This window comes from Pezoporus wallicus, unplaced genomic scaffold, assembly GCF_028554395.1.
Source record: "Pezoporus wallicus isolate ANWC-B61680 ecotype Strahan unplaced genomic scaffold, APGP_CSIRO_Pwel_v1 contig_5542, whole genome shotgun sequence".
In the NCBI taxonomy this organism is placed as follows: Eukaryota; Metazoa; Chordata; class Aves; order Psittaciformes; family Psittacidae; genus Pezoporus; species Pezoporus wallicus.
The window spans coordinates 2,909,077-2,931,331 of record NW_026640165.1 but is presented as its reverse complement, the minus strand read 5'-3'; the positions used below and the strand labels follow the sequence as shown (position 1 = coordinate 2,931,331).

Here is a 22,255-nt window from a genome sequence, read left to right as displayed (position 1 = left end):
TTCATAGAGAATTTCTCATCTCATCAGATGCACTTCTCCTGAAGGTTACCTCATGTGCCCCTGAAGCTAGAACAGCCTGGCTTGCAGAGTAAGAAGTAGTGCAATGCCATCTGCATAGCACTGGAACCTGGTGAACTTGGTAACACTGACAGCACCAGTATGCAGGGCAAATTAACTTGGGAAGTGCTGACAGATAAACTATACAGAATTAAAAGCTTAAGTGAACAGAAGCTGTTTCCTTACTGAAAAAGAAGGACAGAAAGAGGGAAAATAAATAAATAAACTGTCTAGAGTAACAAGTTTATTTGGGACACAAACAGCCTGCACTGCTTCACTTTCCAGCAAGTTACACCACCCGTACGAACGGAAGAAGTTCCTAGACTTCCTATAATGAAAACAAGCAAAAAACGAAAATCTGTGAAGAAAGAACAGTTATCATCTGACAACTGTTGACGGAAACAATTGACCAAATTGGTTCTATAACTCCAGCTACCAAGAGAAAATTAATGTCATGACCCAAACTATTTTAAAAGCATTTCTCTTCAGGTGTTAAGGAATACACAACTGCTAATTATTAAAGAATTTTCAGCATTCTCTGAACTTTGCAGTTTGCTCTCTATTTCACAATTTCATTTAACACTACTTTTTGAGAGCCTGAGCCAATGAATGTTTATAGATGAATCACAAATGTGTTAATCGTTAATCTCTGTCCCAATGTCATTCATTTACACTCAATTTTGAAGCATGATTTTGTAATCCAGAGCTGCCATCCCAGCGCATTAAGAAGAAAGGAATCACCATAGAAATCCCCATCCTCTGCATTTGACATCAAAACATGTTGGGAAGGCAGACCATTTCTTTTTAAACAAGGAAAAAGAATGCAGTTTTAACAAAACAGATGTAGCTTTTAAAGATACCTACGAAGAAACAAATATTGAAGCTATATACTGAAATTAGTTACCAGAAAGGTAACTAAGGTCAGAATTCACTATGTCATATACCTACATTTCCTTGTAACTATCTGATGGATTCTTAAATCACTACAGAACAAGGGTTTAAAAAAAACATTGCAGGTATATATAAACAATACCCGGAATGAAAGGAACTCCCATTATAAGGGAACAGGGTTAAATCCAGCATGACTGTTCTGGTATCTGTAATTGTGACAGGTTACTTAAGGAACTCAGCAGTAATGCTAGAACCCCTGGATTGCTTTTACATGTTGCAGCCCACCCTTCAGGGGACCAGGGTTTTCTGAGGTTGTTGCCAGTGAACTTTGCAGAGGTAGGCAGTAAATACATCAGGGCATTCATATGTCAGTCTGGGGACTAATTCAGTATTCCAAATTCAATCTTACTACTCATTGTCTCAGCCTTATTTTAAACGTATCCTTCACAAAACATCAAATTATACTTTATTTACTAAGGAAAAAGAGGGAGTGGTCTGAATTTAGGTTCAGAACACTGTGGTTCTTTCATTAGAAGCGGTGTTAACAGCAGCAGCTCCCTAGCAGCTCCATTAGAAAATGGAACAACGGACTGTAGCACAAACTTTGCCTCATTTCCCAACAGGAAACAACACTAACAGTTCAAATTACCCACTAGAAGCTGCCAGCGAAAGGAACTGTTCTGCAACTTCTAGGGAATACCCAAGGAAGCTGCGAAATGTGAACGAACACATGAAGATAAAAGACCACAAATAAAAACACTTTCAGACCTCTGACAGGAAACTCCCAGTGCTTCAAGGAAGAATGCCGATAAACAAACCACAGCCAAACGAAAGTCCGGGAACAAATCTGCATACACTAGATGTGGTGTGAAGGGTTGGCATTTTTGTAATTTACCGGCAGCAGCGTTACTATAAAACGTGACGAGTAACACGCCCGGTTTCGTAACAGTTTTGCAAGAGGGTGCCTTAAACACGCTGAGAAAGGGTTGCTCCGGATGGGAGTTTTCCCCGTCCCCACCGCGCCACTTGGGACAGCTCCAGAAGTTAAATACCCGCTGGAAGAAGTTAAATACCCGCTCGGCGCACGGCAAGGCGGCTCCCGCGCCCTCTGCCAGCTTCCCCCCATGCCGGCAGCAGGGACCAGCCCGCAGCCGCTCCTCCCCCGGCGGCACCCCGGCCGGTGCGCGGTAGCGGGCGGGCAGCAGAGCCCAAACTGCTCCCAGGTTCTTCCCGAAGCAGGGTATTTACAACTTCCCCGCGCTGGGCAGCTCTCCCAGGGGCTGGGCGCAGCGCCCCGGACAGCGTTGGGTTGTGGAGGGAAACCCCGCGCCCGGACGCTGCCCCACGCCCCTGACAACTCCCGCCCGGGGGTCCCCAGCCCCGGCACACGGCGGGCCCGGCCTCGCCTGTTTGCTCTCCCTCCGACGCCCCGGGGCGAGCGGGCAGCGCTCCCCTGAGCCGCCGCAGTACCTGCAGGACACGGAGAGCTCCACCTTGGTGGCCGGGATGCTGGAGCTGAGCACGTTAAAATCCCCCACGGACGCCATGTTCGGAAACCCACCACTTCTACCCGACGCCGGCTGCCCCCCGGCCTTCTCCAGCGCGAACATGGGGCAACACTGGAGGCAGGCGGGGACGGGAGGAGGGACGGGAGGAGAGGAGGCCGGCCGGCCGGCGGAGAGGGAGGGCAGGAGGCGGTGCCAAGCGGCCCCGCACGGCGCGGAGCGGCACTCGCACAGCCCGGGAGCTGCCCCCGCCGCCTGAAGCGGGAGAGGGGCGGTGACGTCACCGCGAGCGGGGGCCGCGCGTGACTGCCCCAGCGCGAGGCGCCCGACGGCCGCTGGTCGGGGTGGGTGGTCGGGCCGGGGACCCCAGCGGTACCGCGGCGGGAGCCACCCCACAGCGTGTGGGGCGGGGAAAGGAGCCGGTAGGAGCCAGCCCGCGGGGCGGACCGAGCGCCTTCTCTCCCGCGCCTCCACGGTGGTTTTCCCCTCGGCCCCCTGCAGAGAAACTCCCGTGTCGTCCGTCGTCCGTCGTCCCTCGTTCCCCCCCCCCCCCCCCCCCCCCCCGGAGGCTGTCCGGGGAACCCCCTCCTGTCCCGGCTGAGTGAGCTGAGCGACAGAGTACCCCGAGCTTCGCCCTGGAGCCGGCGGCTGTGGAGCCGGCCGGTACCGTGCCAACTTCACCGCCCCGCGCCGTCCGCGGCGAGGCGGACCCGCTCCTTCGGGCCAGCGAGGAGGGAGGCGCAGCCCAGTAGCCAGCGCCAGGGGCGCGGCGGGCCAGGGCCGGCGGGCGGGCCCCTCGCCGCCAGGGGGCGCAGCGGGAGCAGGGCGCCTGGCGAGGGGCGCTCAGCGCAGCGAGGTTGTGAAAGGCACCGAGACGGTTATTGGTGCCGATTGCTCCTGTAAAGAGAACGGTAATTGTGATTGCAAGAGGGTTGAGGGAACAGCTGTGGGCTTACCGTAGTCATTACATGCGTCGACACGTTGAAAACTGGGAATTTCACTTGCTCCCGCTTGCGCTCCCCCTTTTTTTAAAGACCTGATCCAATCTATGCTGAATCTGTTCAGGATAGTTCACAATAATCGTAACAGTCCCGTCATCTCATCTCTCGTGTTTAATTTGTAACCATTATCATGGCATCTAAGTAGCCCCCCATATTCATGTCTCATCAGAGCAATTTGATGGGAGATGGAAGTGCTAACGTCCCCAAGTCACAGGTGGGAAGGTGAGAAGCAAGCAAATTAAATGCCATTGTCTGTACTCCCACAGGATGCAGGACAGGTCAAAGATCATAGGATATAAGCCCAAATCCTGTACAGAAGTCCTCTGCTCCTCTGGCTGCTATGGTTTTATGTGTAAAAATAAAAACACATATTATGTTTGTTTCTAAAAGGCAAATGTGGCTGTAACCCCACTAACATTCATAAAATCACAGAATGGTTTGGATTGGAAGGGACCTTGAAGATCATCCAGTTCCAGCTGAGCATACAGTTGGCTTTCTGGGCTGCAGGCACACACTACTGGGTCATATTCAACTTTCTGTCAACCAACACGCCCAAGTCCTTCTCCACAGGGCTGCTTTCAGCCCATTGTCTGCCCAGCCTGTATTTCTGCTTGGGATTCCCCCAACCCAGGTGCAGGACCTTCTGTATCACTGTCTATGAGTTATATCATACCTTATCAGAATACATTAATTTTGGATTTAATTTCTAGATTCTCGTTGGTGTAATTCAAATTTGATGCATGATGTTCATCAAAATAATGATGGACAGAGAAAATGAATGTTGATACCTCATTAGATCCCAGTCAACAGATTAAGCCGTGGAAATACAGAAGGCAGCAGTACAGTCTTATGTACAGGATGTATACTCCCTGTGCACAGCACGTATCTGAAATGTAACTTCCGTGGCAGAAACTCAGGGAAGATACAACAGATTTTTATTTAGAACCTTCTGACTTCACACCCTCCTTCTAATCAGGAAGTTATCACCTGAACTCTCCTTTCTTTCTTTTTCTTCTCTTTCACAGTTGTTGCATACAAAGCAATTTATAATAAGGTATCACCAAAGCATTTCTTCTTAAGCCAGCAGCCAAGAAGCCACGTACCTTCACAAGTATTCTAGGTGTGTCTGCAGGCAGCCAACCCTCAGCTGAAATTGCTAAAAATAACAAAGTCAAATTTAGTTCACTATTATCTTTGTCAAAACAGTAGTGTGAAAGGATGGGTGAAGGACCACTGGTGTCTTGGGAGGCTTATGCTGAGTACAGATAGGGTTCCAGATGACTAAAATTGGTTTTATGATAAAAATTATAACTCTTTTTTAGCATTATAATACTGTTCATCTACTGTAAAAATCTAAACATAATCATAGAATCATAGAATCAGTGGATTTCACAGGGCATGACATGGGTAACTTTAAAGGCATCAGTAGTTATAACAATAATATATTGCTATATATTATGTAACTTTATAATAATGATAGACATAGAATCATAGAATAGTTAGGGTTTGAAAGGACCTTAAGATCATCCAGTTCCACCCCCCCTGCCATGGGCAGGGACACCTCACACTAAACCGTATCACCCAAGGCTCTGTCCAACATGGCCTTGAACACTGCCAGGGATGGAGCATTCACAACTTCCTTGGGCAACCCATTCCAGTGCCTCACCACCCTTACAGTAAAGAACTTCCTCCTTATATCCAATCTAAACTTCCCCTGTTTAAGTTTTAACCTGTTACCCCTTGTCCTATCACTGCAGTCCCTGATGAAGAGTCCCTGGTATGGGTAACTTAAAAGTATAGCATTGTAAGTGTGATATGTTCATATATTCTTTCCTACTAATGCACTTTAGATCACTGCTTTGGGTCAGGTAGGGGGTTGATTGGATCATTTTTATATTAGCTGATCTTAATGCTTTATTCTGCTTAGAAAAATTAAATAGTTGGTTATCGGTGATTTCATAAATAGAGCATCCTATGAAAAAAAAAACAGTTAAGGAAATTCAAGGCTTCAGTGTTGCAGGGGAGATACCCATCTTCTCTCATGATTATAAAGGCACAGCTATTTTGTCTTCTAATGTTCCAGCTTAGAATAATTACACAGCTTTCAAGCACTGAGAGTGATTTATATGAGAAAGAGAGAAAATAAAAAAAACTAAGCCGAGGGCTAGTTGAAAGATATGCAACAATGGGGCTATGTACACATTATAACTCCAGAGAGGCACCTTATATTTACTCATTCTTAAATGGCACTGAGGCATGGGGACTGGAACAACACCTAAGTATTAGGACAGTATCTGGAACTTACATATGAAATATCTATCAGGCTGCAGTGCAAAAGAACCATCAGGGCTGTGTGTTGTATATGCTATACTGACATTTGAATGCAATCACTGAGTCTGTGACAATTTTGCATCAGAAAGCAGGACATATTTTCCTCTGTTTCTTTTGTGATTGTTACTTTGTTATTGTCAGCAGTTGCTAATTATCAGATATCTACATAACTGGTTTCAATATGTGCAACCTAATTTAAGGAATGAGGGATATACTTGCAGTAATTACAGAATAAACTATGAACAAACTACAGATTCCAGAATAGCTGTAATGTGTAACGCTGAGTGATTGCTTTAAAACATCACTGTTTCCAGGTTTCAGCAGTATAATTGAACTCGAATGCCACAGGATGCGAACATTGATTACTCCCTTCCACCCCCTCAGCTTTCTGCCTCGTAGATCATTATTAGACATCTCAAGAAAAGTTTTATGAGTCAATCTTTGCACTCCTAAAAAACCCCAACCGCACACACAAAACTAACACAGACTAATCTGTAGGAAGTTAAGAAACTGGAAATGGCAGTTGTTCTTCTATAGATGTGAAAGAATTTGTGGATGAGTATAGTCGAGAGCTTTGAAGTGAGATTCGGTGTTACTGGAACAAAACAACTGCTACTATAAGCCAATACCATTTTCATGACAACTAAAATACTACTTACTAAGTCTGAATCTGTGATGAACATACCATATTCCTTGGTTCCTCCTCAAATACTTGTTGGGTAATTCCCTTAATTAACATCCAGCAAACACCAGCTTTTCATCCTGGCTGCTGTCAAACTTTTTCTTTCAAGACCCTGAAGGATGGAATGAACTTAGCCATTACTTGGTCCTTGCTGGTAGCTGAACAGAGCACTGAAACAATGCCAATATCCTAATACACACTGCAGTTTGAGAGTTGTGTCTTTCTTTCCTGCTTTTGATTACTATACTTGGCTTCCTTTTTCTTCACTACTGCTAATTGCTTTAATCCATTTACCAAAGACATAGCTTTTGCTAGTGCATTTGCAACCATCAGCACCACCATCATTACTGGAACCATTATCAAGCACAGTGAGTGAATCCAGACCATACGCTTTAAAAGCCATCAGTAATACAACAAGCTGAAGGATATGTTCAGTGCCTTTATTCCCCTAGTATGTATTATCTCCTATAACTCCATGATTTCATAATCCGCTTTGAAAACACAAATGGGTTGAGCTCTATTTTTGTGATAGTAAAGTCTAAAGGAGATGTCTGACTCAGAGGTTAGACATAAAGAAGAAATCTCCACTCCTTCAAGATTTTCACTTTAAATACTAGTTTTTCAAGGGTTTACGTCTGCAGTCTCGCAAGTGTCAAGGAGAATACATTCTTCCATAAGAAGTATCTAGGCCTGTGTTTCAAAGCCTTTGAAATCTATCCTTACTGTCTGCAGGAGAAAAGATCACCTTGTCACCATGGCATGAGCATGAGGAAGTTAGTGAGTCATCAGTGCAGAGACAGCTAACAATTTCACCATTTCTCTATCACGACGAGTTAGTGATGCACTTGTTTGTGTACCTCTTCACTGATTCCATGTAGAATAAAATCACAAAGTATAAATACTATTTCCCCTCTCCAAAGACACAAAGAATAGTTATTCAACAAATACTCTTATCTCACTATATTACACTTACTGGTTATGTTATCTGTCAACACACCTTTAGCTCTAAAGTTTCCTGCATTATTTCAGGCTTTCTTCTAGTTTGATCCAGGCCAGAAGAAACAGATCATCATCAGCACAACCATAAGGCTACTTCCTTCCACATGCTTAGGAAGGAATTCTTCCTTAGCATCAGAGCAGCCATTCCAGGCTAAATATCACAAGTTCCAGGCACAGTTTGTTCAAGAAGTCTTCAAAATGGCAAAGACCCCTGAAGTGCTCTCAGGGTCATCCAGGATGTCATCCAATCCATTTCATGTCTTAACACTTAGTACTGCACAGTAAGGTCTCTACGAGTGGAGGAATTTTGGATCTACTGAACACTTTTTCTGGCTCTTATCTCTACAGTAAAGCCTGTAACATGGATTGCAAGTTCTAAAAATGTGACTTGGGAGTATTTTGAGTACAAGGTTTTAGCAGTTAACTAATTCAGATTGCAGTTCAGATTTCATTTGAAAGGACAAAGAATCAAAAGTGGTGAGATCCTTATACATCTTCAGCTGAGCCATGGGCCAGACTGATTTAATTTCTGGACAGGTTGCCTGAAAAATGTAAGGATGCATTTATAGCCATTTTTCTAGAAAGACAACTAATGACTAGCTCATGGCACCAGACATTTTCAGGTGCTGCTGAAGTAGAAGTGTTTAATATGGCAGCAAGGGTGGTGACAAAAAGATTGTCTGCATATAGTTTATCTCAAAAAGTCTGCATAACAATGTTCTCTTCAATGAGCGTAAGATCAGACAGCCCCAAAATGAAACTTCAATATATTCATCACAAGATCAGCTGAGTATTTTAATTTCAGAAGAGGAAATATACTTCTTCCTCTTCAATCACTTCCCATGTTTTTGCACTACTCTTGATGATTGGAATTACTGTTTTCTGTCCTTCCCTGCCATGCCTGTATCACCTCTAGGCCTTTCATATTTCTAAGAAATATCAGTCGATTTGCAGAAAATATGTGAGTGTTACAAATCACTTTGTAATAATGTGTTTCACAGTTTCTTTCTCTGCCTAATCTCTACCCACATCTTCTCCCTCAGCCTGTTTCCAGAGTGTTCCTAAAATCTCTACCACTGTTAGCAACACGTCTTTGGAGGCAAAGTGTTCATGTGTAAAATTTGCTTTGTGAATTAGCAAATGCAGAAACAATTAGCACGCTTGGCCTCCACAGCTAGTAGTTATGTTCTACAGTTATTTTATTTCAACTGGAATCAAACTCAGTTCTTTTAGGAAAAAAAACATTTGCAGCAGTTCTGAAGCCAAGAGCAGCAAAACCCAAACAGCTATATTTGAGCCATCCCTCTCCATTAATGAAGTTGTGCCTTTTGTAACTCATGAACAAGACTTCATGTTATTTCCTAATAATATAGGGGAAACATCAGATCACAGAGTTTCAGAAGAATTCTGAAGAATTCAGTGTCTCTGCCAAAATAGGCACAGATTTAATCTCTGAGAGTAGGGTCTGGGACAGATTCCATCAGGGAGCACCAATTGGTGGTCTGTTATCTACCCTTAGTTATTCAGACAAATGTGAGGGTAAATGGGAGTGAGGATGATAACCTGGACTGGTCTGGGTAAGTGTTGGATACACTGCCTGTCAATAGTCACACACTTGACCTCACAGAAATATATATTCTGAATATGTCAGGTTCACATATTAGATTAGCTTCCCAGAAAGATCCCAATGGAGCCAGGGTAACACTATATATTCTAAATAGCCAGCAAGAAGCAAACCCTAACATTTCTGTCAATTGCTTTGTAACAGTTTCTTTCACAACTTTCTCAGTGTAAGCTGAGATAGTGGAATTTTAGAAAACCTGTCACCATCTGTGCCCATACCGTGTCTGTTGCTTCATCATTTTGGAAAAAAAAAAAAAAAAAGTGGTAGGTGCTTTTGTATTCCTTCAAGGATAAATGGAATCCCAGCATGTTGCCAGGTGCCTGTCATGTACTATGTGAAGCTCTGTCCCAAATTTATTTTGAAAGCTGGTTTTGATTTTACGTTAATTAATTTATTCACTTCCTCATTCTTTTTTTTTTTCTTTTTTTTTTTTTTCCTCCAAGATTACACTTATTTTGTTGAAGAAACCAGAAAATGCCCTTTGGACATAAAGAAAATATGCTCTACTTTCATAGAGGAAAAACTTCATGGCTTCTTAAGGTTCTCTGTCATATTTGTTAACCCACTGTTAGACATGGTCTAGTGTGAGGTGTCCCTGCCCATGGCAGGGGAGTTGGAAGTAGGTGATCTTAAGGTCCTTTCAAACCCTGACTATTCTATGATTGTATGAACCAAAAAGTGCAAGCCTTTCCCACAGAATGGGGTCCTGGAATATTGTCTGGATTCTGGGAAGAGAAGAAATTGTGTCTGGAAGGATTTGTGAAATCGTGAGAGGATATAAAACACTCTGTTTTCCAGCTGAAAGACTTTCTGAGTGGGTAACAGACCCTACCAGTACCATCTGTGTTGTGATGTGATTTGGCTTCTGCAATTGATTTTATGTCTCAACCTACAAGGATTTCAACAGTAACTGAAATACTAGGAACACTATTAAAAACCTCCACCCCCACAATTATCAATCACTATTCCTCAATAGGAGCTTTAAGGTCAGATGCTCAGTCTGTCAAAGCAAACTTTAATCCATTAAATCACTCTTGCTTTCATCTCCAGGAAAGGCCTCCAGCACTAAGATCTTTCTCTTCAGATACTAAAAGAAAGTTTATCATTTTAGAGTAAATGTAATTTTCTGAGCCACTCCACATGGTTGGGCTCTGCAGAGCTCATAGTTCACTCCCAGCACCAGGCTTCTGGGCAGGGAAGGAGCTGTGTAGTGGTCTGGGTTGCTCTGCTCCTTGGTGCGAGGTGAAAACCTGGCCACTCGAGATCTTTGCACCAAAAGTATGGTCCTTGTGCACAAGATGTGTTGAAGAATTGCAGTTCCTGTGGGGCAAAGTCTTCTTTTTCTGTGCATTTACCATTAAGGAAGCTACAAAGTGAATACACTAACTCTCAAGAGAAGCTGATTTTAACCACTTGTGACTCATTTAACCTATGAGCTAAATTTTCCAACTTTACAGCACTTACTTTGATTGCATTTTATAATGACAGTTATAGTCTCAGTTAGCAAACATTAATTTATGATATGGGTTGATTTAATGTTATTAATGAACTATCAAAAAGGCAGTCTGACTTTTAGTAGTGACATTTAGCAACACACTAAAATACCTAGAGAAGAAATGAGAACTTCAGAGTTGTTTCACTTTCTTTCACAGAAACAGAAAAAGACTTCAGATGGGAAAGTGAATTTAAAAAGAATATTTCTTCTTTTTTCCATTCTCACTTATTCCATCTTTCATGACTTTTAATTTTATAATATTTTCCATGACATTAGAATAACTTCAAGCAGTTGAGAGCATGTGGATTGTCTTTCAGGAACACTGTCCATCAGATTTTCCTCATTTCATGGTGACATTTAAGCAATTAGGGTTTTAATGAGGCTGAAAATTTGAAGCCCAAATAATGTAATGAGTTTGACTGTCTTCCAGAATGACTGTGGCACTAATGCAGGAATGCATTTAACCATATGCTTGAACACATAACTGTGTTGTTGGGCAGCAGCAGTCTGCCTGACTGAAGTGAGGTGTAACCCCACATTTAACATCAGCCGAGTTTAGAGGATCTATTGTACTATTTCTTTACCTGTGGGAAAAGTACCAGTACGGTATTTCTGTTTTCTCACATGTCACATGCAGCTGTCTCAATGTACTTATTCATATCCACAAATTATTCAAATGAGACCTGATCCATCTAAGTGGTATTTCCACTTTTAAAATACCATTTCTTTGTGGCACAATGTATCTCAAACAGGAGGTAAATTAGATTTTGTTGCTTAACAGGATATGAAAGATTAAACTGCATCAGTACCATAGACTGAGCTGTGCTGATGGCTGTCAGGACTTCTAATTCTGTATCTGTGATAAATGAGAGCCTTTTGTTTCCTCTTCTTTAGAGAAAGGTCTTGCATTCTGAGGAAATATTTTTCTTCCCCTAAAGTGACTTCATACGCGTTATTTATCCAATTGTGGAATAAACATTTATCCTCAAAAATAAAGAGCTAATTTGCTTGGGGCAGCTGCCAGATACCAGCAGCAAACTTTCCAGAGTCACAGTAGTAAGAATTCTATGAAAATTATCCTGCTATTTAGGTAACCATAGCACAGTTGTGTTAAAGTGCTGCCAGTGCAACAGGCATTTGTCAAAGCTGAGAAAGTAACTTCATGAACACTTTGTTCTTTGTTGTGGGAAAAAAAGACCAACAAGCCACAAAAACACCCAAAACAAAACCAAAACCAAAACACACCACCAAAAAAGGCCAAAACAAATACAAAGCAAAAGTAAATGGCAGATTTAAAAATAGTCACATGGATTGCATTTGGAATTTTCCTCAGAGGTAAACACAAAGCTCCCTGAAATAAACAATGAAAACAAAAAGATCATTTATTTGACTAGCACTTCCCCATTTCATATTTACATATTTAATTTAGAATTTAAATATAAACACAAAAAAAAATAGATTTGCTAGTTCAGTATCTTTTAAAATGATAAATTTATCTTACTTTGCATGAATAGGAGAAAAATTAGAAAAATGATGATTCTTAAATATTTTGGATATCCAGATCATAGCAGAAAATTAAACCTCAAACGAACTCAACAGAACAGAAATGAACAATGAACTAATTAAGCTGCTTGACTTTAACAGATAATTTAGTACAAATTAACATTAGACTTTAAATATTAACTTCAGTTCCTCAGTCATTTACAGTTTTGGTGTATCTTTTCGTAGTGATATAGTTAGCATAGCTATGTTTGATAGATTTGATTACAAAATGTATTTTTAATCCAGTTTGTGTGTTTCCCAAGCAGCATAAATAACCCTTTAAAAGGGCAAGGGACTTCAGAAGTTTCTACTTTCTAAAAGCCTTTTGGAAAAAATACTATACATGCTTCAGTATTAGTCTTTAAAAAGAACAAGCTTGGGATCCTAACACAAGGATAAAATCCCCATACATAATTCATAGAATCATAGAATAGTTGGGGTTGGAAAGGACCTTAAGATCATCCAGTTCCAGCCCCCTGCCATGGGCAGGGACACCTCACACTAAACCATCTCACCCAAGGCTCTGTCCAACCTGGCCTTGAACACTGCCAGGGATGGAGCATTCACAACTTCCCTGGGCAACCCATTCCAGTGCCTCGCCACCCTCACAGTAAAGAACTTTCTCCTTACATCCAATCTAAACATAATTAATAATAATTAAACTTAATTAATAATAATTGCTGAATATGTACTAATCCTAACTTTCAGGCCAGTTTTAGCCTTGCAGCATACCTAATTCCAAGATCCAGCCCATGAATTCAGTACAGAATTAAATTCCTCTCCTACCTGGCATCTTGTAGAAGCAAACTCCCAACACAAATGTTCTCCTCAGTGCCACTTAAATCCCACTAACTGGATCATGAACCATGTGTCAAAAAGAGTCACTCTCAGCTGTGGTTGGACTGTAACTCAGTTCTTTGCTCCGTCAGTAATCTTGAATTTACCCTCTTCAAGACTGACCATAGCCAATGCCTTGGCGATAGCATTGGCTGAGAAGCCACTCACATTGCAGAACCTCACTATAGCAAAACCTACTTTATCATCCCTTTTCAAATTAAAAACATGTTTTATTTAGTTATTGTATTCTAACATTCTAACATCTACATTCAGCCTTAATAGCCCCTCCAGGTGGAGAATCTTAATGCTGCAAATTAGTTATTCTTCATTATTATCTAAAGCTTAATTTAATTCAACTTTTTAAACTCAGTAACTTTCATTTTACTTGTTGCTGTAGATGTCCGTCCAACTATAAATCTGAACCTTAAATGCAGCTTTGCATCATGAGGCCGTCTCAGCATGGTAGCTAATGTAGCAGGGAAAGCACCATTTCACATTGTCCAAAATGTGGAAACCTGCTGTTCTTATTAAAGAGTGGTAGGATCACTGAGGTTGGAAGTGACCTCCATGTTTCATCTAATCCCTCCATTCTGAGCATGGCCAGCTTCAGAGCTAGGTCAATGTGCTCAGGTCCTTGTTCAGCTGGGGCTTGAAACTCGCTAGGCCCGGATTGTCCAGCTTCACTGGGTGACCCTTTCCATTGTTTAACCACTTGTAAAAATTTCCCCTGTATCCAATTGGGATTTCCCTTGCTGCAGCTTATGACTTCTGCCTCTTGCCCCGGCTTTTGTGCACCTCAGAGGCAACTCTCATGTTATCAGCTAGCTCCATTCAGGTAATGGAAGACAGCAGTTAGATGACTCCTTGTCCTTCTCACCTCTAGGCTATACAAAATCTCCTTCTAGGCTATACAAGATCTCCTTCAGTTCTTCTTGTTTATTATGTTCTATTCATCAGCTCCCTGATCATCTTAATAGTCTTGTACTGGCATCTTTGCAGCTTGACTGTTTTATATCAGGGGTCCCAATGCTGTACCCAGATGTGACCTGAGGGAAACAATCACTGGCATTGCCTGCTGGCTATGCTATCACTCATGCACCAGGGGTGTTGTTAACCTTCAGAGCTGCCAGGGTGCCCTGCTTACTCATGTTCAGTTGGTTGTCTGCCAAGACCTTTGCTGCAGAACTGCTGTTGAGCCCCTCAGACCCCATCCTGTACCCATACCTGGGCTCATCCATTCCAAATGCAGGGCTTTGTATTTGTCTGCCTCAACAGAGGCTCCTGTTGGCCTGGCTTTCTAGGCTGCAGAGCAGATCAGCACCATAGATGCTGAAGCCCTACCCTTAACCTTAGCTGTGGCACAGGAGCCTCTCTCTGCACAGCAAATCAATGTGGAAGAAGTGTTGGTTATTCTCTCAAACCTGGTTGTATTTTCTCATTTACAGTAGTAATTTCTCACAGCATAACATAATATGGTAAAGAAATAAACATTAGTCATGGTACAAAACTTAGCTCAATTTGTTCTTTTAAACTAAAGCATTAATTTTTATTTCATTTAGAAGAAGCCCAAACCATGGGCAGATTGTAGCATTGCTCCTAATATTGGCCTTGGTGCAACTTCCCAACCAGTCTGTGAACTTAATGTACTAAAAGATACCCTCAGGTTGTAGAAGCCAAGCCATAACCACCTTCTGCACCATTGCCTTATGTCTGCTCCATGGCCCTTGGCTTTCCTATAAAGTAAGTACAGCACAAGCATTTGAGTTACTCTCTAAAACTTAGTTATTTCCTATAAAGTACATACAGCATAAGGGTCTATTTGAGTTACTCTCTAAAACTTAGTTATGTCTTTCACTGTGCAATGAATCTCTGCACTTTACATCTACCCTTTTCTTTATATTGTCTGAAACTGAATTCCTAATATTACCCTTTCAGCTTATCTTTGAAAAGCTCTATTAAAATATGCTATTCTTTTTATAGTTGCTTTCCAAAATAAGCTTCTTACAGACATTTGCTATCTAAATCTAATTAATTAAATTGATTCTTCTTTTGTCGTACAGGAAGACAGATAGGGTGAGAAATGCAAACACTAATACTAACACATTTCATACCCATCAAAGGCTTTTTTACCCCAGTATGCTATCTGGGAAATTGTATCTGCAATGCAAATGAAAAATAGTAGCAGTAGTTGTACTAAACAGATAGATAGAAGGTACACACATTTCTTGAACTCTTACTTTTTATGTTTAAAACATTTCTAAATACCCTTTCCCCTTTGAGAGAGAGACCTTTGAAACATAAGTATCTCACTTTACAGCTGCAAAAACGTTAATATTTTAACTAATTGTGTCCTATTTCTTCAGTCCTTTTTCGTGATGTCAATGGAATGCATATACTTTATTTACAAGCTCACCGAAAGTGTGATATTTGTCATATTGAGGCACAGATTAGATATGTAAACAAGGCATTGCAGTAACAAGGGACAGCTCCTATTTTAGAAGAATCATTTTTACTGCAGAGGTTAGGATTGCAGTAGTTACTTAGGTAAATACGTGTAACTATAGCTACAGAAAAAAAATGCCTTTTAAAAAGTATTTGCTCAGATAAAAATAAAAGCTTACTAGAATTAAACTACGATGTGGTAAATATTTACGTTGCCACTGCTCCTTACCATGGTTATTGCATGAAAGTGAATTCTGAGACCACTGTTGCACTCCTGAACTTGTTACGGGCAGGAAAGAAAAAGCACCTTACATGAGAAGCCAAGAATTTATTGTTAGTCTAATGAAAATCTTAAGACTAATCACAATACAACAGACAATTATTAAGATTATCTAGTCACAATAATACTACCTGCCACAGTACAAATTATCTGATTAATACAGAATGATATTAATAATAGAGTTAAAACTGTTGTACAAAACCTCCCTAGGATTTATCTTTGCTATTGGGCTGTCCCTTAGACTTCCACTATTGGTCCTATACTTCATGGCATCAGTGCTGCTAGAGAAGAAGATGGGAGAATCCTGTAATAAGGACACTTCGAGATGTAACTTGTAGGTACCAAAGTCCTTTTCTGGACTTGGTACTTCACATGCTGTCCTAACTGAAGGAGTGCAATTAATGTGAAACAACTAGATCACAGCAGACAGCTGAAGAATAGTCAGCATACGGTTATTAGTAGCAGTTCTCTGAATTCCCTTGGTGCTCTACACCATCTTAACGTTGGAATTGTTACTTACAGAGAGCACACAGAAAACAAAGAATGCCAGTTAATTAATTCTATTGATCAAATCAGTGAATGGAGGCAATGCAATGTAACACACCTAGATTTTACTAAGGGGTTTGATATAATTTCTCAACAAATGATGTGCTGATTAAAAATTAGCACTATACAAAATGAATGCAGTACATGCTAGAAAGATTATGACTCAGAAAGTAATTCTAGAACACAGTTTATAGTACTGTAGAGTAGGAGAAGGCAACTAGTAGCCCTTTCCCCAAGGATGGACTGACCACAGACACTGGATGCTGCTTCCAAGGGGCCTTAGGAAATGCAGGAGTCTTGAGTGTCAGCTTGAAAATCATTAATTAGATTAATGAGCATAAGACAGGAAAAAAATTCCCTATTGATATACAATATTTTGCACACATGAGTTTAATAGAAACTTTTAAGGGATTGAGTAAGAAACAGTTTACAGCAAGCAGAACTTGGAACTGCAGGCTGCAGTCCTGACCTGGTGCACCCCCAAAAGCAAAGAAACTACCAGCCAGAGCCCTCCTCCTTTAATCAGCCCCCACTTTTCATCATATAATCCACCTGATCAGGGGTCGAGCTGTTGTCCCAAAAGATAGTTTGCCTGGTGCTGTACCAGCTTAAGATGTCACCGCTCTGCTTTGGTGCAGAGCAGCCAGACAGGATCCAATTGCTCTAAGCTGAACTTGGCAGCTCCACTGGGTTGCTCACCAGCCCTGGCTGCCAGGCTGGCTGGGAGCTGCTCTGCCAGCTGTGCTCCGAGCCAGTTGTCCCCATGAGCTGTGTGCTGCTCTGCAGTGTCACTGGCAGGTGGAGCAGCCGCTTGGCTCTGCAGGCTGCTCAGGTGTTGTGCTGGGTTATTTCAGGCAGCAGTGCCGGGGGTGTGGGATGGGTCAGGGATGTGCAGGAATGTGGTGAAGTCATCACCACAGAAAGGAGAGCCCCCAGATACTGTCTCCTAAAGATTGTTTCAGTCGCTCTCTCCTTGGGGTTTGTCAAGTCTTCCTGCTCCAGCAGTTACTTACTGTAAAACGGTAGGATTGTCCAGGCTTGTCCAGTCTCTGTACATTAACTGATTTTAACAGAAATGCTGTCAGTACCACAAAATGCCTATGAAATTTAAACCTCTTAAGTCCTGACATATTGCCTGTTTTAGTCAGCAGCTCCCACTGTCCTACAGGTGCCCAAAGTGGGTGCAACCGACACAACAGCCTGCTACTCCCAAGGAACATCCACTGGTCTGTCCACAGCTCAGGCTTATCTGAGCACAGGGAAAAGACCAGGAGATAATGTGTCCTTGTATTTGTATTTAATGCAACAAACAGCAGAAGTATCCTTGTAAAAGAATGCTTTAAATTTTGTTGGGTGTTTTGTTTGTTTCTTTTTCCACTTGGAGTGTATTTCTGCAAGCAATAATCCTAGTTCGGTGATTTTCCTACAGCTTCAACTACGTAGTTAAAACATCCATCTTTTCCTGTCTATTGCATTTGCTGCAGTACTGAAGCAATAGTACTTGTTAAGCAACATTAGTAAGACTGATCACTTGCCTATTTTTGGCTCGTTGTCAGAGCAAGATTAAGGAACCAGTTATCCCACAAAACATTAGAGCTAACCTTTAATCAGTACCCTGCAGTAGTCTTACAGATCACTTGGCTGAGCCAAACCGGTTAGACAGTCATTGCTGCCATATGTATGGTATGCGAATGTCTCTCAAGCATAATGCCTAAACTATTGGCCTTGTTCTTCACTTCTTCAGATTAGTTTTATTTAAAAAAATGAAAGTTCCTTCTCAAAGGAGCTTCAGAAACCAGAGATGACTCTAAATGTAGTGTAATGGATTATGTACTAGGTTCCCCACGCCAGCAAGGCTGGAAGCAGAACCCCAGGTTGAATGGGGAAGAGAGGAAAAACTATAAAACTACTGCTATGCAACCAGCTGTGCTATTCTCAGCAGTGCTAATAGGAAAACTGTAGCCCCTTTTTCTGTCACATAAACCCACTCTTACCCATAATCCTTCTGCTCCTCACAGTCATTGTCTCCTTTCCTACCTGTTGACAAAACTTTTATAACATGAGTAGTATAAGCTGCATTATCCTTGTGATTGCTTTGTCAGTGTTTTGATTAACATTTTTCTGCAGAACCATCCATTTCTTGCTGAAGGACAGTACATTGAAGACTGTGGACCTCTTACCTGCTGTGCAAAGCTGGCTCTCCTGGAAACCTGTAGGGATCGGTTCCTGGGAAGCTACAAACCATGTCAAGAAGCAGCTCTCTTTCCTATACTCTGTTCAGGATTCATCTATGGGAAAAAAGTACCACAGTGAGATTTGCAGTGCATTTCCAGTCTCGTACCTGATGATCTGAATAGCTGCAATTTAGAAGCAGTTGAATTCTTAGAAGCAGATTATTCCATGGATGGAAATCATCTTATCTAGTATTACAGTCTACAGATTAGGTGTGTATGTGGGGGTAGGTGTCTAGACCTCTAATGTGATCAGTAAGATCTGGTAAATGCTAGCAATGGGATTCAGGGTGGGATGCACCCAGCCAGAAGTAGGAGCCTGCGTCGGAAGGGGGTTAGATGCTGTGGAGGTGCCATTGTCTGTGATGATGGCGAGGGGCACCCCACTCACCTCCAAGTCTGGGCTGCAGATACCTGCATTTAAGCAGGAGGAATCTCACTCCATATTTTTTTATTCCCTGTGTTCAGTAAGACCAAAGAAAGCATAGTGCATACCAATAAGCCCATAGCAATTTCTAGTCTTAAATAGCACAGAACAAATAGCATTAAGAAAAGGAACTGTAATAGGTTTGATTTGTTGAACATATGCAAGTATTGACTGCATAGGAACTAGCATATAAAACTCATTATAATTATGCCAGTGATAATAACAACTACAGGGAAGATTAATTTCATACTGTCTCTAAATTAGCATCTTCCATTTTCTAGAGGTGGAAAAAGAAAAAAGCATGAAGAAAGCATTTGTGCTTGAAGGGGTGGATTTTGAGATCTACTTATAATAAGTTAATCATTGCTTTTTAAGGTTCATGCTCAATAATAAGTATAATAAGCTCTATTAAGAATATCGACCCAAATAATCAACAGTTGTCCTGCTTCATAAGATTACAGTTAAAGCAGTGAGCTTCATATCAAAAAAAGTGAGAGATAAACTGCTCTGCTTGGAAACTGAACACAGCAAAAGGTTGTTAAAGGGTATCTGAAGTAGGTTAATAAAAATACTATGTCACCAGTAACTGTAATGTTTACAGGAGTATATTTGCCAAAGACGTGAGTATGATTAAAACAAAAATTGAAGTAATATTTGAAAGAATGCCCTTCATAAAGCAGTATTTCAGTAACCTCTAATTTGACTTCTGCACCTCAAAACAGGGTATTGTAACAGTATTATAGGGATAACATTAGGAGTCATGAAAGTTGATTTACTGTCCCAGAAAAGTTAGCAGCAGCAAGCTAACCTAATAAAGCAGAAAGAGAAGCATTAGGAGTACTTTAACGCTGCTGGGAATGCTGGGATCACACTACCTCTCCAGCAATTAGGCTAAAAGTTTGTCAAATGTTTGTTATGGATGAGGTTTCAGAAGGAAGAAGGCACAGCATGAGCGTCTTGCCCCTCCTCTCTGATGTGTAAGGATGAGCTCAAACACAACCAAAAACCACAAACTTCTGCATAATTTCCTTTGTTCTGGTTTCTTTCTGACCCCCTTCCTCACCAGTTCTATTAATCTTTAGGAGAAGCTTCAAGGAATTTTCAAGCTATTTAACCCAATATTGGGCTAAATTTAGCCTTGAAGCTAACACCTACCTCAGAAAGTACTACAGTGCAATAGGACCAGACTGCAGAGTGGAGGCTAGGTGCTGAAGAGCCAGCCCTATCCCATACACATTATGGATTATTTACTTCACATAGCCTGAATGTTTCCTGATGGTTGGAATGCACTGCATGTTGTCCTGGAGAACCTATTCTAGTTCAGCTCTTGTGAAAGAGATTCATTTCACATGATCCCAGACCCGAGTACCGTAAATGGAGACAGTGAAGAGCTTCACTTCGAAAGCCTGCTCATCTGAACTAAAATGCTATAAGAGGCCCCTTTGCCCCTTATCACTTGCAGAAAAAGTCAGTAGAAATTCTGTGTATCACCCAAAATATTAAATTTACCCTCAGACAATTTAAAATTAAAAATGTGTGCAAATATTTTATATAACAGCAGTTTCATAAACTCCTCCAAAATCCTAAATAAAACATCCTTTTATTCTATTTTTATTGCCAGCTTGACATGAGCATTTAATGTGCAAGTGTATTTTATGAATATATAAATAGCTGCTTTTTCAAAACAAGGCTCAAATGTGTAGCCGCAGGTGATCCACTAAGAAAGAAGCACTTACAATACACACAAAAATACAGTTGTCTGGTAAATGTACACAAAAGAAGGTTCATCCACATACAAAAGAGCTCTTGAAGACATAACAGTCATCTCCAAATTGTTGATTCATGGTTTGAAGCTCCCCTTAAAAGCTGAAAAGCAGGAAGCATCTGTTTCAGACAGGCAAACAACTCTTGGCATCTCCCAGAAAACACTGGGTTTACTTTCATTGCTTTCCAGCTACATGATCATTCCAGACATTGTAAGTTGGAGTTTCTCAAACACCTTATCCTTTTCTAGCTTCTAAGCCTCTATGATCATGAGACAGATTAAGAAATAATGAAATGCTGCATAGTGTGTGCACTATATTATTTTCTTCCATGTGTTACTAAAAAATCTGTTTCTTTTCTGCCATAAAGTACAGAATTTGCAGCTGCTTGATCTAAAACACATCAGTATTAAGGAAGTGTTCTTCTGTCTTTACCAACTTGGCAATGGCTCATAACATTTTTCACTTCAGACTTTGCCCATGGAAGGAAAAAGAGAGGAACATTGCTTGTATCTTCAAAATTATTGTGCAAAGTTTTATATATATGAACATATGCATATATATAGATTCAGTAATTGCTGTGCTTTTTATCTTGGCTTTCTCAGATTTATTCTCCAGAAAGCATAATCAGGTGGTGAAAAAAACACCCTTTCAAAGAGTAGAGAACAGGGTTGCTTTCCTTTTTGCTTGCTCTAAATTTCTATTGAAATTTCTGTATTTTATCTGGGCTTAAAATTTGATTTTTAAACTAGAAGTTGAGAGCATGATTGGAAAACTACCACGATATCATGGTCTACCAAAGCAGAATTACAAATCTGTGATCTGGACTCTTGATATAGAGGGAAAATATCCCCAAATGGTGTTATTACTTCTTGGAGAAGGCATCAGGAGCAACATTTAAAGGAAAAGAACCTATAATAAATGCTTGGAGCAATGTAGAGATATCCCAGCTGCTCCAGCCAATGAGCTGGCTTCAGATGGAGCTCGGCTCAGATGCCTCTATACAAATGCCCGTAGCATGGGGAACAAACAAGAGGAATTAGAGATGTGTGCACGTCTACAGGGGTATGATATAATAGGCATCACAGAAACATGGTGGGATGGCTCCTATGACTGGAGTGTTGGAATGGAAGGTTACAGGCTCTTTAGAAAAGACAGGCCTGGCAGGCGGGGAGGGGGAATTGTCCTTTATGTTAGGGATAGGCTGGAGAGTATGGAACTCTGTCTGGGGACAGGTGAGCAGTCAACAGAGAGTTTGTGGGTCAGGGTTAAAGGAAACATAGCTATGGGAGACATCACTGTGGGGATCTGTTACAGACCACCTGATCAAGGAGAACCTGCGGATGAAGCACTCTATAGGCAGATAGGAAAAGCCTCACGCTCACAGGCCCTTGTTCTCATGGGTGACTTCAACCACCCTGACATCTGTTGGAAGGACGGTACAGCCCAGCACAAGCAATCCAGGAGGTTCCGCGATTGTGTGGAAGGCAACTTCCTTCTGCAAGTAATAGAGGAGGCGACCAGGAGAGGTGCCGTGCTTGACCTCGTGCTCACCAACAGGGAAGGGCTCATTGGAAATGTGACGCCCCAGGGCAGCCTTGG

General features: G+C 41.5%; 1 protein-coding gene across 3 annotated transcripts in view; it reads right to left on the bottom strand.

The window, feature by feature from the left end:
• Positions 1-2,600, bottom strand: part of CPNE8 (copine 8) — a 92,047-nt gene extending 89,447 nt beyond the window's left edge. For all 3 annotated transcript variants that reach the window (XM_057417823.1, XM_057417824.1, XM_057417825.1), the window contains exon 1: positions 2,419-2,600. In XM_057417823.1, the coding sequence (XP_057273806.1) occupies positions 2,419-2,558 (140 nt within the window). In that variant the 5' untranslated portion in view covers positions 2,559-2,600. The remainder of the gene's footprint in view (positions 1-2,418) is intronic.
• Positions 2,601-22,255: the final 19,655 nt, after the last annotated feature.